The sequence below is a fragment of the Rhamphochromis sp. 'chilingali' genome (assembly GCF_963969265.1).
Source record: "Rhamphochromis sp. 'chilingali' genome assembly, chromosome: 9".
Classification (NCBI taxonomy): domain Eukaryota; kingdom Metazoa; phylum Chordata; class Actinopteri; order Cichliformes; family Cichlidae; genus Rhamphochromis; species Rhamphochromis sp. 'chilingali'.
Window position 1 is genome coordinate 1,420,236 of NC_137936.1, and position 18,113 is coordinate 1,438,348.

General features: G+C 43.1%; 1 protein-coding gene across 1 annotated transcript in view; it reads right to left on the reverse strand.

Annotated features, from left to right (window-relative positions):
• fhit (fragile histidine triad diadenosine triphosphatase) overlaps positions 1-18,113 on the reverse strand; it is a 186,466-nt gene that overhangs the window by 99,873 nt on the left and 68,480 nt on the right. The window contains exon 4 of the mRNA XM_080890954.1: positions 5,692-5,816. Coding sequence (XP_080747080.1) covers positions 5,692-5,797 — 106 coding nt within the window. The 5' untranslated portion in view covers positions 5,798-5,816. The remainder of the gene's footprint in view (positions 1-5,691; positions 5,817-18,113) is intronic.

The following is an 18,113-nucleotide window of genomic DNA, read 5'->3' on the forward strand; positions in this document are numbered from 1 at the left end:
ATAAAACAGGACACTCCCTCAGCAGCTACTTTTCACATGTAGTTGTCAAGCGCTGAGATATTACACAAAGCACATTAAAAACTGGGGAAAGAACTTCAACAGTTTCCCATAGGCTAACACAACGCAAGTGGAAGGTCTTGGCTGTAGTGGTGCATATTTTCCCTTCCTCTGCTCTCTGGTAAATGAATTAATTAAACGAAGGAAAACTCTAGGAAAGTTGGTCCGACCAGCATACGTAGCCTTAGCGTTGTTCTCCTTCGCTATAACAACTCAAGTTTGCAAGCACTAAACAATCCCATAGTGCCACCTACTGACATTCTTTGGGGTCAGCAGTTAATTTTCATGAGGCAAATTTTAGGTGGGTTACATAAATAATTTTAATTAATTAATTAATTAATATATATCTAATATATACATGTAGCTCAAATGACTGACATTTTACTCTACCCTGTAAAACTTTGTGACATGTGTATGTATCTTTGCAGATAGTGTAACTAGACTGCTGACAAGATCAGACAAGCCTCAGGACAGATAATTAGTCGCTGCACTGTGCTTCACAGCTCACCAAGGCCGCCTGCATAATTTATTTTATTTTTTTCCAACACATTTTAAACCAAATCTTTGGATCCACTTCACACTTTTGAAATAAATAGCAAACAATAAATACATAAATCATTCAATTAAGTCAGTCAGAAAGAAAAGAAGCTGTATTAGCTGTGTCAGTACACACACACACACACAAATAAAACACTGCATAAGTTTTTCAAATGCTGTCAAATTATCTTGACATTTCCTGCAGCTTCTGTACGACATTGGTGGCTTTTGAAGCTGTTTTCATACAATCAGTATAAGAGGCCATTGCTTCCCTGTCGGGTGGAGTCAGAGGCAGTTCTAGCTGAACAGACTAAACGGCCGGGATCATATGGTATTCTGAATTTTTTCTAATTCAAAGCCAGCATGGGTGATGATTGGGCTCAAAGTGTACAGTCATGGTAAAAAAACAAAACCAGTATGCTCTTATTCACATCTCAGGTTTCAAATATCATTCTGAAAACTGTCTCGTCATTACCAGGTCTTACAAAAAAAAATCAGCAACAAATCCATGAAACATCCTACCTCGTCATTATCAGCTTAACTAAAGCTAAACTGAAACACAAAAGCAATGTGTGGAAAAACTACAAGGCCGATCCAATACAGCAAATCTGGATAATAAGTCCATTCTCTGATCCTGTGAGTATTACCCTGTAGGCAGTGCAGAGCTTGGACAGAGCTGAGATGTGACTCTATATTCTGGACATCTAGAATATGCCTACTCTGATAAAAACCAGCAGCCCTGAGTAGCGTTGCAGGCCTGGCATCTTACCAGCCACACCCACTGCGGCAGCTCCCGTCTTGATCGGTGCATCTAATTAAAAATTACACAATAATCAAATCACTTGAATTGCACTTGTCTAACTCTATTTTGTTCTGCTATTTAACAGGGGGGACATGGAAAAGAGAAGGGTCAAGTCCTATAGGCATGACCCAAAGAGGACTATCAGTGATTATCAGTGGTCATTGTCACTGTGGGCCACTCTTTTTATGATATTGCCGCAGCGCACAGCTTTGTTTATGCACAGCTTTCTTCAGGTCACAGAGTTTCAATGAGATTGAGGTCTGGACTTGAGTGTAACATTCACATGCGCTATTTATGTAACGCATTTGTGTATATGCACTATTAGTGAACGAGGGCCATTGATTTAAAGGTCTTGTGTTTTTTTAGATGTAGCTCTAAGCTAAGCCTGTCATTTGGAAAAGCCTTCCAAATAAGCCGCTTCAGTCTTTTACTAATTAAATTTGTGGTATGAATGTGTAACATGCTTAATGAGGCCCTAGAATTAAAATGTACCTATTTGAATTTTTGCACTTTCTCTGAGACAAAATCTGAAATCAAGCGCAATTTCTTGATTCTTTTTAAGTTATTTTTTTATACTGAATAATGGCATTGAGTCATATGTATCTTATGTCATGCTGTATTGTTCATCTGATTTACCTATTTTTCCAACTTGCCATATTAACATTATTACGTAGTGGTACACGAAACTGACGGAGGGTGTACTTTCTTTTTACACCGTTCTTGTGTACCTCTCTATCACTCTATTTGTGGAAGGAGAGGAGAGTGATGGAGGAGAAACCCGTGCTACGTCACCTCACAGATGACCAAAATGAAAATGCTGTGTGTGCTCACACATAGTTTGCAAGAACACCACCAAACTTGAATCCCAGCCTCTCTAGGATATCAACCCCTGCTGCTTCGTGGACATGAGATGAGCCCGCAGTTCCCACCGTCTACCACCGCCACCTGCAATGCTACCACCGAGCCTGGACACGAACACGTAAGGTAGCGCCGCTACAATTAGACACATGAACCAGGGGCTTCATAGTCCTAAGACTATGCTTTCTCCTCACCATCTACTAGCCATCCTGTTTTCACGACTCCTCAGGACAATCTGGCACGGAGTGCTAACAGTGACCTTGGGTCTTTGATTCCAACATTTTGCATTTCTGTTCAGGACTTTCTTTGAAAGTAGGAAATCATTTATGTTTTTCTGAATTAATTATCTTTAGTTCTTTGTTCCTTTTGGTGTTAGTTCCCATTTGTGTCCACTCTGTCCTACTCTCACCTCCGTGTCCTGTCATGAGTCTCTCCACGTTTTTTTTTACCTTCAGTCTCTCTACTCAAGTCCCCGTTGTCATGTCTCTGTGTCGTCTGTCAATGTGGCGTTCTGTGTTCTCTGTCTTGTCAAGTTCCTGTCTTTAGTTCTTGTCTCTGTGTTTATCTCTTCCTGTTACTGTGTCCATTTCTCTGTGTTTTGTCCTTTGGTCCATTAATATTTCTTTGTCAGTCTACTGTGACTCATCTTCCACCAGTGAAATTACAACCTTTACATGCTGGTTTCCTGTATTGTTAAATAATGAATTAAGTTTGTGTGGAACCATCCATAGATAGCTATATATTATGAAATTATCAAATCTATATGTCATAATATTCTGAGTAACATTTATATTTAAAAATTGAATTAATATCGCATTATTCAAACTAAAATCGATTCGAATCAGGAAATCGATACATACAAACCATACACGACAGCAGCTCTCACTGCCATCTTGTAAACCTTTCCTTTCTCTCTTGCTGCTATCCTTCTGTCACAGATCACCCCTAAGACCCGTCTCCATGTTTCTTCACCTCTCTTGTGCTCTTGTGTCTGTGGCTTTGGTAGGTCAACCCTGGGTAGGTAACTCATCTACCTTCTCTATCTCTACTCCTTGTGTCTTTGCTGTTTCTTTCATGCTAAGACAGAAATTAAATAGCATACTTTCGGCATTGATGAGTGACTATGTTCAGTTTTACAATACTAGTGTACAAACCCTTACACACAGTTTTATATTATCAGATTCTGCAGACCAACACCACCATGTTTGTCTCATAAGGACAGGAAAGAAGAGAATACGCATGTTTATTTTTTACAGGTTTCTATACTGAATCGAAATAGGTTTCATATCCATTCATTTATAAATATTTGGTGAAAGCACTCAGAAGTGCATCTGCTACTGACAGCTAATGAACAGGAAGTCAGCAATTAAAGATAGAATGCTAACACGCTAATTCAAAGCATCAACTGAAAGTTGGAGATGCCCAGAGGCTTCATGTACGATAGCCATTTCCACCTGATGTACTTTCAAGTACCTTCTGCTCATCACCTTGCACACTGAACAGCTACTGACAACTCAGGCAAAATGTAAAAATTCATTTATGATCCAGTTTTAAGTGAACAAATACAAAATATTGTTTTTATTCCAGAATTTCTACTTTCAGAATTTCAGATTAGTGAGGCTAGTCTGAAAGTGGCCAAATTCTTCATTGAGATAAATTAGAAAATGTAAAATGCAACGATTTACAGGATTGGTACTCAGTAGTAACTGTCATGGAACCATGCTTTTTAACTGCCCCGACCCAAGGGCAGGCACTGATGACAGCGTAGCATTGAGGAAGTTTATTTATAGTGCAGGAGCATGGTGGGGACTTAAACTAACAAAACCCAAACTGGTAGAAACTAACAAAAGAACATAAGGAAAGTAGAAAACATTACAAAAACTGGAATGCCGGGAAGGAGGAGCCTGAGACATAAATACAGAGGATGATACAGAGGATGGCATGCAGACAAACGAGCACAGGGCTTAAATACACAGAGGGATAGCAGGGGAATGAGACACAGGAGGAGAGCACAGCTGGGAGTAATCAAACATGATGAGACCAAGGGGAAGCAAAACTGAAAACATGAACATAGGACAAAGTAAAACAGGAAACATAACACAGAGACTTGACAAGGGGAGACAGAGCTAACAAGGAACACAGAGACAGAAACCAAAAGACTAGAAATCACCAAAGAACTAGGGAGCTAGAAATACAGCAGTCCCTCGTGTATCGCGGGAGTTACGTTCTAAAAATAACCCGCGATAGGTGAAATCCACGAAGTAGCCAACTTTATTTTTTTACAATTATTATAGATGTTTTAAGGCTGTAAAACCCGTCACTACAGACTTTATACACTTTTCTCAGACAGGCAGGAACATTTTCAAATTTTTCTCTCTTGTTTAAACTCCATCCATCCATCCGTTCGCTTCCGCTTATCCTTTTCAGGGTCGCGGGGGGCGCTGGAGCCTATCCCAGCTGTCATAGGGCGAGAGGCGGGGTACACCCTGGACAGGTCGCCAGTCTGTCGCAGGTTTAAACTCTCAAAGTTCAAACCGTAAAGTTTTTGTAGTCCAGTATTATAGAAACCAAAGGGCCCCACGGTTGCCTTAGACAGTGCAAAACGATTCGTCAACATTGTTGTTTGTTGGGGAGAAAACTTACAAACATACAGTACAGCACTTCAGAATCACACTGCTAGCAATCACAGATTTATGTAAATTTGACAACCTGAACGCACCCTGTACTGTACAAGAGACACGGCATGGAGGAGATTGATTGACAATGCTCCACAGCCAATCAGGACGCAGAACACAATGCGCTGTAAAAAACAAACAAACAAACAAAAGCATGCAAAATTGCACAAAAAAAATAAATCCACAAAACAGCGAGGCTGCGAAAGGTGAACCACGTTATAGCGAGTTACCTCTGTACTGCAAACCAAAATCAAGAGACCAGCTGTGAAAACGTTTGATGAAATTAGAGATCAATGATAATACAAAACTCAAAGCACTGGTTCGCAGTCCCAGGAAAGTAACAATCTGTGCTCTGCAGGAATGTTACGACTCTACAGACAGGGACATGCTTAAAGAGACTTGTGTGGATGTTTCAGACATGCATACTGGTGTCATACTCAGAGGTGGGAAGGAGCAAAGTACAAATACTTTGAAAAATACTTTGTTACTGTAATTAAGTAAAATTTTAAAACTTTACATGAGGAGTGCCAGTTGTCTGGATTAAAATCATTTTCATTAATGTTGTGGTGCAAGCCGTAAAGGCACCTTTTTCACAGAAGAAAAAGAAAAAACAGTGTCTTTGTCCATCGCTCTAATAAAGCTAACACAACAAAGTGTGTGGACAGCCCCAGGGAAAGAAGGCTCTGAAAGGTGCTAAGAAACAAACCCGCACTGCAGCACACAAAGCTAAACACCTCTAACCTGTAAGTAATGAAAAGATACGTCCGGGCACCACAGGCTTCCTGTTGACCAGTGCGAAGGACAGCTCAGTCTGCAGGAACACAGCCGAGAGCTTGATGAGATGCTGTCCGAAGCGTAGAGTTGCCATGTGTCACTGACTGCCAGGCCTGGAAGAAATGCAGGTGCAGCAGGTTGTCAGTAACATCACACTAAACAAAGCTTCTGTTCACTGGCTGTATTTATGGTCTGTCCCAGGCAGAGCCCTCTTTTTGTGGGCTCTACCAGAGTCTGCTTTGTAACTGAAAGGCAATTTTCCAGCTGTAATTTTCTCACATTTTGTTTGGTTCTATTTTGTGTGTTGATTTGTAGGTATTTGAGTATTTGTTGATTAATGATAAGTGGGATGTACTGTGGCATAAGATTTACCGCTAAGTTTAACTTTGTTTGCTCCAGATGTGGTAGTTGTGTAGTTGTGGTAGTGTACACACAGGGCCAAACCTCGGCTTAGCTATTCTCTGAGTGCACGTTCAGAGCTGAGCTCCATATATTTCTGGTCCTCATTAATACTGCTAGTCTGATAAAACAGAGCTGAACTTAACTGAAGTTAAAGTGGAGAATTGTAGGCAGTGAAAGATACGTCTTTTTATTGTTTATTACAAACAGCCAGAATAGGTTTCATGGTGACTCATGTTCTTTTTTGAACAGAGCACACACACAAAGCCACTTTCTTTTTATGCTGTCTAATATTGTTACATACCAGTGAAAATGTCCATTAATATACTGATATTAACTCGGAGACATGCATAATGTGTTCAATCAATTTCTGAATCCCACAATATGTAATAATGACTTAAATATGCTGGAGCAGCCTGATGTGTACGTTTAAGGTGGCACATGCATTCATTAATGCATGTGTGGTTCAGGATCTGACAGTAAGTATATGTTCTGCAACATGTCAACGGTAACACTTAGAATTCAGTTTATATTCTTTTTTTTTTTTAGTGGAATAATTTATAATAAATCAGCCCTCCTTTGAATAAATAATGCGTTCCTGCTGTGTTGTTGGATTGATCCAAAGATCACTCCAATTTACACATTGATCCACACACTAATCCTGATATAAGAGCATCGGTTGTATTGTTGGGAGGTCAGTGATCCCTCAGCTGCTGTTCACTGATCTGAATTTCCTTTCTGTTTCAGCACAGAAAGACACAAATAATAATATGCATTATTAACCCTTATTACTTTGGTTAGCAAGTTTCATTGGTTTGTTTTCACCCACTTATTTGCTCCTGATACACTGATGACCATTATTTAAATGAACTGGCTGCATTTTTCTATAAGATGTGTATTTCCTTACCAATCCCAATGGTCCACTTCTGAAATGTGTGTGTGTGTGTATATATATATATATTAGGGGTGCAACGATATTCGTATCAATATTGAACCGTTCGATACAGTGCTTTCGGTTCGGTACGCATATGTATCGAACAATACAACATTTGTAATTTATTTTATCAACTTTCCTTCTGACGATGCTGTCTGTGTTGAGCGCTCAGTGAATCTGCGTTCGACTACTCCGCCTAGGCTGCACTGTCGAGCGCAGATCCACTGAGCGCTCAACACAGACAGCATAGTCAGAAGGAAGAGCGCAGGGCAAGCTAGCGAGACAGAAGTTAAGCTCTACTTGCAAGATGGACCTCCCCCACTCTCATTCAGATCTGGCGTTTGGAATTATTTTGGTTTTCATGTGACGTATGACCCTGAAGGTAAGCGAGTCATGGACTAAAGTAAAACAGTATGTTGGATGTGCCACGCAATGCTTAATTACATGGGTGGGAACTAGTGTGTTAGCGCAGTTAGCTCGTTAACGTGTTTGCCGTCTAGCCCCATGCACGGGGCGATCGGCGGTAGCTCGTTAACGGAGATTTGCCGTGTTGTGGCGTTAAGGTCATTTCAACGAGATTAACCTGAAAGCACTAGTGGGAACACAACGAATATGACTGCACATTTACGCCGACATCATCCTAGTGCAAAGACAAAAACAACAAGCATGCTACTAACTTTAGCCGAGTCATTTAGACAGCTGTTAGCACATGATTCTCCTTATGCTGCTGAGAATATAGCCCAGAAGAAGCGGATAGTATAGCTTTTATTTTGGAAAGAGACATTTCTCTGTAATAAACTCTCTTTTCCAAAGATGAGTGATTCCTCAATCAGATACAGGGCTTGCAATATCGCTAGCCCGACGTCCTGGGGCTAGCGATTTTTTCAGTCGGGCTACCAAAATCTATCTCTTCCCTGCCCGTCGGGCTATTGTAGGAAGGAAAAATATATGTCAATGCTTTTGCATTCTTTCAGAAATGTAGCTGGGTAATTATGTCATTGGCATCGGTGAGCCACTGTCAATATGTGACATATTGAAATCGCGTTTGAATTTGCGCTTGTTTTTTGCTTTCACTTTGCAATCGCGCGAACTGTGTATAGAGAGCGACAGCACTGATCTGTGAGTGATGATAATTTGTGCACCAATTCCTCTGACATCGTCTTATTAATCGTTAGCTTACTATGCAAACATGACAAGTGAAATCTTCCGCAGCTTAAACATGTGAGAGGTTGATCGCGCAGAGAATCGCTCAGCTTATGTGAGTCCGTGTGTAAAAGCAGCAGTATATATATTTTAGTTCTGCTGAGCCAAATAAGACAGGTCAGGGTGAAGAAGTGACAGCCAAAGAAAAGCTTACCACAAAACGGAGAAGTTATGACAAATCAGACTATAAGGCAAAAAGAAAGTGCAGCTTTATGGTTTCATGGACAAAAGAATTTCTGTTGCTGCAATATGACGAGCTAAATAACCAGGGCTGCACATAAGTGGTCCGCAGGTGCGCATTCGCTGTCAAAATAAAAAACACGCACAAGGGTTAGGGTTAAATTTAAAAACTGTACTTTTGAGTTAAAATATATATTTATAATTTTAATAAATGACAAATTAAAAAGGCATGAACATTTTTTTTGTATCGAAAAAATATCGAACCGTGACACCAAAGTATCGAACCGAACCGAACCGTGAATTTTGTGTATCGTTGCACCCCTAATATATATATATATATATATATACACACACACATATATATACACACGCACACACATATATATACACACGCACACACATATATATATATATATACACACACATATAATAAATCAATGCATTGTAAATAAAGACATGCATGTACTGGTGACACTGTGTGCTGCCGGTCCTTTCTACTACACCCACCTACACTCTTTCATAAAAATCTTAGCAAAGCAGGAGGGGAGCCCTGCTGTCAGTGATGAAGCAACCTGCTAATGCATAATCTGGGTAAGAAAAGAGACTTTCATTTAATTAAAGAACATCTATGACAAGACTTTCACTGTGCAGTCCCCTACATCATACTCGGCACAAATAGGAAAAAAGGTCGTGAAAAGAGAATCTTATTTAGATTCAATTTTCTGATTGGAGATAAGTGAACAATATATCTGTAAGGCACACTTATCACATCTTCAGACCAAAATTACATGTTGACAAAAGGATAAGTAGATCGCTAATGGAGTAAGTGGTAATACAAAGACTAGAATAGAATAGAAATATCCTTTATTGTCCCTCACTGGGGAAATTCAGGTGTTCCGGCAGTAAAGTGACAGGCAGATGGAGCATGCAAAAAAAGTGAAGAATATTAAATTAAAAACAAGAAGTAAGAGACTGTACAGTTATTAAAAATAGCATAATCAGATAATTTTTTCAATGTAATAAATGTGCTGTATATTTGTGCTTAAAACAACAACAACATACTTTTAAAGAAAATGGAAAAACTGTGCAAATGCCAGCAGGGATGTAAACGATTTATTGTGTTTGTTGTGAGCAGTGATGGTTACAAAGTCTAACGGCTGCTGGGAGGAAGGACCTGCGATAACGAATATCTAGTCCTTGTGAAATTCTCTCAACTCATAATGATAGTCAAACCAAGACAGTTAGATGGAAATCATTGCAATGCTCTCTTATTTAGCCAAGAAAGGGTTATGCTGTCTTTACCATCCATGTATATAACCAGTGTTGGGAAGGTTATTTTTAAAATGTATTCCACTACAGATTACAGATTACATGCTCTAAAATGTATTTTGTAACATATTCTGTTATGTTACTCAATGAGAGTAACGTATTCTGAATCTTTGAATTACTTAATATATTATCATGCTGTTTACAACTACATGAATGTCCTATTGCTGTGATTTATTACTATTACTGAAGGTTACTCTCCACACCAACACCAACCAGATGTTTAAATCTTAATATAATGAGTAACAGTAGGTGGACATTAGGTAAGGCTGCACTTTTTGCAGCGATCTCGTGTAGAAAACTATTCAGCGCGCGTATATAAAACAGGTCCGCGGCTCCGAACCGTAGTAAAGGGACCTCTGGCTAATACGTCGAAAACTAGCTTTACTTTGTTGTCTGGGTCACTTTGCTAGCGAGAGACAGAGAGAGGCGTTGAAAGGCTGCTCCAATGGAGCTTATTGTTTCAGAGGAAAACATGAACACAGCGTACAGTCGAGTTTCTCCCTCCCTCGCTCACAGACACATAACAGGTATGGCAGTCCATTCGCCCTGCAGCACAGACTACACTGCCCACCAGGCTACATTCTTTAGGGTGATGCCTGTAACACTCTGCCTATTGCCTTCATATTAAATCATTTTTTGAATAGCGGGCCCAACACTCTAAAGGAAAAGAAAGACAACGCAGGAAATTTCACACCTTGCTTTCAAAAACACACACTCCTCATTCTGAATCTACACAACCCGGAGAAGAAAACACACCTGAAGACAGTCAGGAGAAATGGGTTAAGAACTTTTCAGACAGGATTCTCACTGAACCTGAAAAGAGAGTATTAGCCAAAGGACTCAATTTTGCCATTTCCCCGCAACAGTTGCCCATAGTGGACCTCATCACAGCCACAGAATCTGCCATACGGATTAATAAATTATCACAGACAGAAGCAGAGCAAATCAGGATGAAAGTCTCAGCCACACTCTCCAGTGCCAAAGTCCCTCCATCCAACCTCACAATACAGGAAAAGAAGGCCGTCGCTTCCCTGAGCAAAGACCACAACATCACTGTTTTACCAGCTGATAAGGGAAGATGCACCGTGGTCCTAAACACTACAGATTACCACACAAAGATCACTACTCTCCTCAGTGACAACAATACCTACGAAGCCTTAAAGCGAGACCCCACAAGCAGCTACAAAAAGAAAGTTATAGCTTGCCTTCAAGACTTTGAAAAGGACAAAATCATTGCCCGCCTCACATATCACCGCCTTTACCCAGGGGATGCCATACCCTGCATCTATGGACTTCCTAAAATCCACAAGGAAGCTGTCCCACTCAGACCCATAGTCAGTAGCATAAACTCAGCCACTTATAACATTGCTAAACACCTTGCTACCATCCTTGCTCCTCTCATGGGGAACACCCCACACCACATCAAGAACTCCACCGACTTCACCGACAAGGTCCAGAAACTTACCCTGGATCCAGATGAAACCATGGTGTCCTTTGATGTAGTCTCTCTCTTCACTTGCATACCCACCACGGAGGCCGTGGAGACTGTCAGAAAACGACTACAAGAAGACAGCTCCTTGGAGGACAGGACCAACTTCACACCCGATCAGATCTGCACACTGTTAGACCTCTGCTTCACCACTACATATTTCAAATACAACGAAGGCTTTTACAGACAAAAACATGGCTGTGCCATGGGCTCCCCCGTGTCACCTATTGTAGCAACCTTTACATGGAGGAAGTGGAAAGGAAGGCTCTTGGCTCTTTTAAAGTAAGAGTACCCAGCCACTGGTACAGATATGTGGACGACACCTGGGTCAAAATCAAGACACAAGAAGTGGAATCCTTCACTGCGCACATTAACGCTGTGGATAAAAACATCAAGTTCACCAGGGAAGACAAGACTCAGCAGTCCATCTGCATCTTAAGTATAAAGGTCACTCTTTCGAGGATGCCAATGTTCACATTTTGGACAGAGAGGACAGATGGTTTGAAAGAGGAGTGAAAGAAGCATCTATGTCCACTGTGAGCGACCATCTTTGAACAGAGGCGGGGGTTTACGACACCAACTCTCTGCCATCTATAATCCAGTTCTGAGATCCCTTCCCAGACGCCTTAACGCCCACTCACATCCTGGGCCATCTGACCTCAGGAATTCGCATGATAAGGTGGGGCCAGGTTTCACAATGAACTCACCCGAAACTCTGGCTGATTGGGACCCACACCCAGTTTCACACCTTGGCTCAGGCGATTAGAGGATCATCAGGGGGTCCTTTTGTCCCTCTGTGGGGGGAAACTCCCACTAGGTTTATATCTGGGACTCTCCACCATTTGACCTTAGAACTGAAGAAGCTTCTCGGATGAGAGGTGAAACGTTTTCAAGCAACTTAAAGAAGTCCAGATGCTTGTCTTTGCAAGCTCCTTTGACCATTTTTTGAATAATAATTTTTTAAAAATATTTTGTCTGGTCATTATGCGGCCGCAAGTAGAGGTAACATGGGCCATGAGACTGAGACACAGACATTAGAGCAGGGGTGTCAAACGTATGGTCAGCGGGCCAGATCAGGCCCGCAAGCAGGTTTAATCCGGCCCGTGAGATGATTTTGTAAAGTATAAAAATGAGCAGCAATTTTTCAATAAAGAAACTGCTGTTCAAATTGTGTCCATTGGATGGCGCAATAGCAATTGTGAGCTACTTTGTTTTGCCTGTGAAATTTAAACCTGATGTGCTTTGGCACCCTCATTGCCCCAATATGTCTCTGTCAAAAAAGAGAAAAGTGGATGCAGAGTGCAGAGTGTTCCAAGAAAAATGGTCATCCTCCTATTTATTCACGGAAGTGAAAGCTGTAAGTTTGGTGTGTTCCCAGCATGTTGCAGTGCTGAAAGAATATAACCTCCGTCGCCACTATGTGAGTCTTCATGCCAACAAATATGACAACTTTCAAGGACAGCAGAGAAGAGTGAAGGTGAATGAACTGTTGGCGGGTCTGAAGAAACAGCAGCAGACATCAGTGACACTGCAGTGAAAGCTGGCTACCTCGTTGCTAACGAAATTGCACTAGCTTCCAAACCATTTAGTGAGGGTGAATTTGTACAAACATGTATGATGAAGGCATCGGAGATTGTGTGCCCTGAAAAGCGCCAGGCCTTTGCAAATATCAGCCTGACAGGAAACACGGTTGCCGACAGGATTTCTGATCTTTCAGTGGATTTGGACAGACAGTTGAAGCCAAAAATAAAGTCATTTATTGTGTTTTCAGTTGCAATTGATGAAGGCACGGACATTACAGATGTTGCACAACTGGCAATTTTCATCCGCGGAGTTGATGACACATTGACCGTCACCGAGGAGTTCGTGGAGTTGGTACCGATAACAGATACAACGACCGCAGCTGATATTTTCACCCCACTCGTCGGCGCGCTGGACAGGGTCGGAGTGGACTGGTCCCGCGCTGTCAGCCTGGCTACAGATGGTGCGCCCTCAATGATCGGGAAGAAAGCAGGCGTTGTAAAAAAGTTCAGAGATAAAGTGCAATCTGCAAATGCAGGACATGATTTTTGGACTTTTCACTGTATTTTGCACCAGGAGGCTTTGTGTTGCAAGTCACTGAAAATGGATAACGTCATGAAGGTGGTCATCCAAACTGTTAATTTCATCCGATCCAGAACCCTCAATCACCGTCAGTTTGACAGTCTTCTCAGAGAGAAAGACCACATCTATGTTCAAGAAATTGAACAGTTTATGGGAGAAAAGGGCAAACCAGTTTTAGAATTTCATTCCGCAGAATGGATGCAGGACCTTGCATTTATGGTGGATGTTACAGAGCACCTGAATAACTTGAACAAACAGCTGCAAGTTGTCACGCAGTATTATGACAGCATCCGTTCTTTCAAGTTGAAGCTGTTATTGTGGAAGACGCAGCTCGCTGGTGGTGATGCAGCTCACTTCCAAAGTGTGGCAGATATGAAGCAGTTCAAAGATAAAATAACGGGACTGTTACTAGAGTTTGAGCAACCATTTCAGATTTTTGGTGAACTGGAGAAAGACTTCAAAGTTTTGTGCTCGCCGTTCACCGTGAATCCCTTTGATCTGCCCGTCCGGATCCAACTTGAAATAATAGACTTGCAGTGTGACTCGGATTGAGTGTGACTCCTGAAGTTAGCTGCCGCTCAGGATGTGAAGCCTGATATTGATGAGCTGGTGAAAGCTAAAAGATGCCAGGTATCAGGAGTCAAATAAACGATGCAACCCCACTGAAAGTGCTGCATGACACACCCTGATGTAGTTCTGTGATCTGTGATATACTTCTGTGAATCACTGAGGCACTGTGTGCTTGTGTGTTCTTTGTCCTCAGAATTTTCAAATAACTTGAGGTGTTTTATGATTAATAGCTATGTTGTGCTTTTGGACATACTGTCCTCAGGCTCCAGCTTTATGTTTATATGTTTTTATGTTGATGTGAGAGTGTTTCTAATTGATTATATTTGATTTATATATTTAACTTATTCTGTGGTTCTTGTACTTGTTTGGGGAACAGCATTTCATTATTTTTATCTACATTGCTGCCTGCGAAGTGACACTCTGATGTAGTTCTGTGATCTGTGAAACAGTTCTGTGAATCACTGAGGCACTGTGTGCTTGTGTGTTCTTTGTCCTCAGAATTTTCAAATAACTTGAGATGTTTTATGATTAATAGCTATGTTGTGCCTGTACTATTTTGAACATACCGTCCACAGGCTCTAGCTTTATTTTTATGTTGATTGTATTAAAACAAAGAAAACAATCTGAAGTTGTTGTTTTTAAGTTATATATACAATGGTCAAAGGAGCTTGCAAAGAAAAGCGTCTGGACTTCTTTAAGTTGCTTGAAGACGTTTCACCTCTCATCCAAGAAGCTTCTTCAGTTCTAAGGTCAAATGGTGGAGAGTCCCAGATATAAACCTAGTGGGAGTTTCCCCCCACAGAGGGACAAAAGGACCCCCTGATGATCCTCTAATTGCCTGAGCCAAGGTGGGAAACTGGGTGTGGGTCCCAATCAGCCAGAGTTTCGGGTGAGTTCATTGTGAAACCTGGCCCCACCTTATCATTCCTGAGGTCAGAGGGCCCAGGATGTGAGTGGGCGTTAAGGCGTCTGGGAAGGATCTCAAAACTGGATTATAGATGGCGGAGAGTTGGTGTCGTAAACCCCCGCCTCTGTTCAAAGATGGTCGCTCACAGTGGACATAGATGGCTTCTTTCACTCCTCTTTCAAACCATCTGTCCTCTCTGTCCAAAATGTGAACATTGGCATCCTCGAAAGAGTGACCTTTGACCTTTAGATGCAGATGGACTGCTGAGTCTTGTCCTGTGGAGGTGGCTCTTCTGTGTTGTGCCATGCGCTTGTGAAGTGGCTGTTTGGTCTCTCCAATGTAGAGGTCTGGGCATTCCTCGCTGCACTGTACAGCATACACCACATTGTTAAGTCTGTGTTTTGGGGTTTTGTCTTTCGGGTGAACCAGTTTTTGTCTGAGCGTGTTGCTGGGTCTGAAGTACACTGGGATGTCATGCTTGGAGAAAACTCTCCTGAGTTTTTCTGATACACCGGCTACATAGGGGATGACAATGTTGTTGCGCCTGTCCTTCTTATCCTCCCTCGCTGGTGTCTGGTCTTCTTTTCTCTGCCTCTTTGCTGACTTTAAGAACGCCCATTTAGGATAGCCGCACGTTTTGAGTGCTTCCTTTACATGTGTGTGTTCCTTCTTTTTTCCTTCAGGCCTTCGAGGATGCCAATGTTCACATTTTGGACAGAGAGGACAGATGGTTTGAAAGAGGAGTGAAAGAAGCCATCTATGTCCACTGTGAGCGACCATCTTTGAACAGAGGCGGTGGTTTACGACACCAACTCTCTGCCATCTATAATCCAGTTTTGAGTTCCCTTCCCAGACGCCTTAACGCCCACTCACATTCTGGGCCATCTGACCTCAGGAATTCGCATGATAAGGTGGGGCCAGGTTTCACAATGAACTCACCCGAAACTCCGGCTGATTGGGACCCACACCCAGTTTCACACCTTGGCTCAGGCGACTAGAGGATCATCAGGGGGTCCTTTTGTCCCTCTGTGGGGGGAAACTCCCACTAGGCTTATATCTGGGACTCTCCACCATTTGACCTTAGAACTGAAGAAGCTTCTCGGATGAGAGGTGAAGCATCTTCAAGCAACTTAAAGAAGTCCAGACGCTTTTCTTTGCAAGCTCCTTTGACTACGATGACGTGGATGACTGAGAACCTTCACAGATATATATACAATGATTTTACCAGTCCGGCCCACTTGAGAATAGACTTTTCTCCATGTGGCCCCTGAACTAAAATGAGTTTGACACCCCTGCATCAGAGCATCTTAATGCGTGTTTTGTTTGGGTTTCCACCGGCGTGGAATTACCAAAAATATAATTACATCTGAGAGAAGGTAAAAAGACTCGAAATCCAGCCATTTTTGTTTACTGTCACGGGTTACCAGGGCAAGCCGTGTGTAAAGGATTTAGGACACGGAGGCTGGACCAGGCGACGCTGAAGGCAGAGACACGGAGGCTGGACCAGGCGACGCTGAGGGCGGAGACACGGAGGCTGGACCAGGCGACGCTGAGGGCGGAGACACGGAGGCTGGACCAGGTGACGCTGAGGATGAAGACACGGAGGCTGGACCAGGCGACAGTGAGGGCGAAGACACGGAGGCTGGACCAGGCGAGGCAGAAGCTGAAGAAGAGGCTGCTGCAGGCGAGGATGATGAAGCTGGACCAGACGAGGATGAAGACTCTGAAGCTGGACCAGATGGCATGAAAGCCGGAGACGGTGGCGCTGCAGGTGACGGCGTGGAAGCCGGAGACGGTGGCGCTGCAGGCGACGCCGTGGAAGCCGGAGACGGTGGCACTGCAGGTGACGGCGTGGCAGCCGCAGGTGGTGGCGCTGCAGGCTGGACGGATCCCTTGGACCCTCCAGCGACGACAGGAGACGAAGGCCGTAGCGGTCCCTCGGACCCTCCAGCAGAGACAGGAGACGAAGGCCGGAGCGGTCCCTTGGACCCTCCAGCGGAGACAGGAGACGAAGGCCGGAGCGGTCCATCGGACCCTCCAGCGGAGGCTATCACAAAGCCAGCAGGCACGGAGTCCTCTAGCCGACCGTCGTTTCCTCCCCACAGACGGCTCCGATAGGCCAGGCAAAACCACATCCGGCGGGTCGGGCAGCGAGGCAATAATGGCTGAGAGAAGGTGTGGTGTGTTGTGGAGAAAGGCCTGCATGGTCGGGGTAAGTGATTCCAATAGCCATGGAAGGCCCGAAAAGAGCCGTTGTAGCCTGCTTTCAACGGCGCGGCAAAGCTCTTTCGGAGGGTTTTCCAACCACAGCCCGAGGAGAATCTCCACATTGTAAGTGATGTCGTCCCGGAGCTCCTCGGACTGATTCAGTGCCGCTGGGTCCATGGTGGCTGGTTTGTACTGTCACGGGTTGCCAGGGCAAGCCGTGTGTGAATGATTTAGAACCCAGGAAACGGCAGCCAGTGTTGGGGAGTAATGGAATACATGTGCCGCCGTTACGTATTTAAAATACAAAATATGAGTAACTGTATTCCGTTACAGTTACCGTTTAAAAAGGTGGTATTCAGAATACAGTTACTTTGTTGAAATAAATGGATTACACGGTGGTACTTCCCTGTTTCATATTGTTGCGGGTAAGGACTGTTTGGGTTTTGTTTGACAGCTACATTCTGTTGTTCCAGGTGGCAGCGTTACGGTTGCCATGGTTACAGGGTGACGCTCTCTCTCTGCGTGTTTCCTGGGTGAGAGAGCGCCTTTTTGTTGTTGTTGTTGTTGTGCTAAGCTAATAGGTATAGCTCTAAAGCATGCAGCCTGATGGGCAGTGTAGTCCGTGCTGCAGGGAGAATGGACTGCTGTACCCGTTATGTGTCTGTGAGCGAGGAGGGAGAAAAAGGAAAAGTAGAGCTGTCATCGAGCAAAAACGGGAGCTGGAAGCATGTAAATATAATAATAACCACTGCAGCCAAACAGAGAGCCTGATGAGCCCAGTTTGAGTAAGCTGTTAAGACTCGACTGTACGCTGTGTTCGTGTTTTCCTCCAAAACAATAAGCTCAGTTGGAGCAGCCTTTCAACGCCTCTCTCTGTCTCTCGCAAGCAAAGTTGACCCACACAACAAAGTAAAGCTAGTGTTTAGCTACAAGCCTGACACGGACCGGAGGTCCCTTTACTACGGTTCGGAGCCGCGGATCTTCAGTAACAGTAATAAGTCACAGCAATAGTCCATTCACGTAGTTGTAAACAGCATGATAATATATTAAGTAATCCAAAATATTCAGAATACGTTACTCTCATTGAG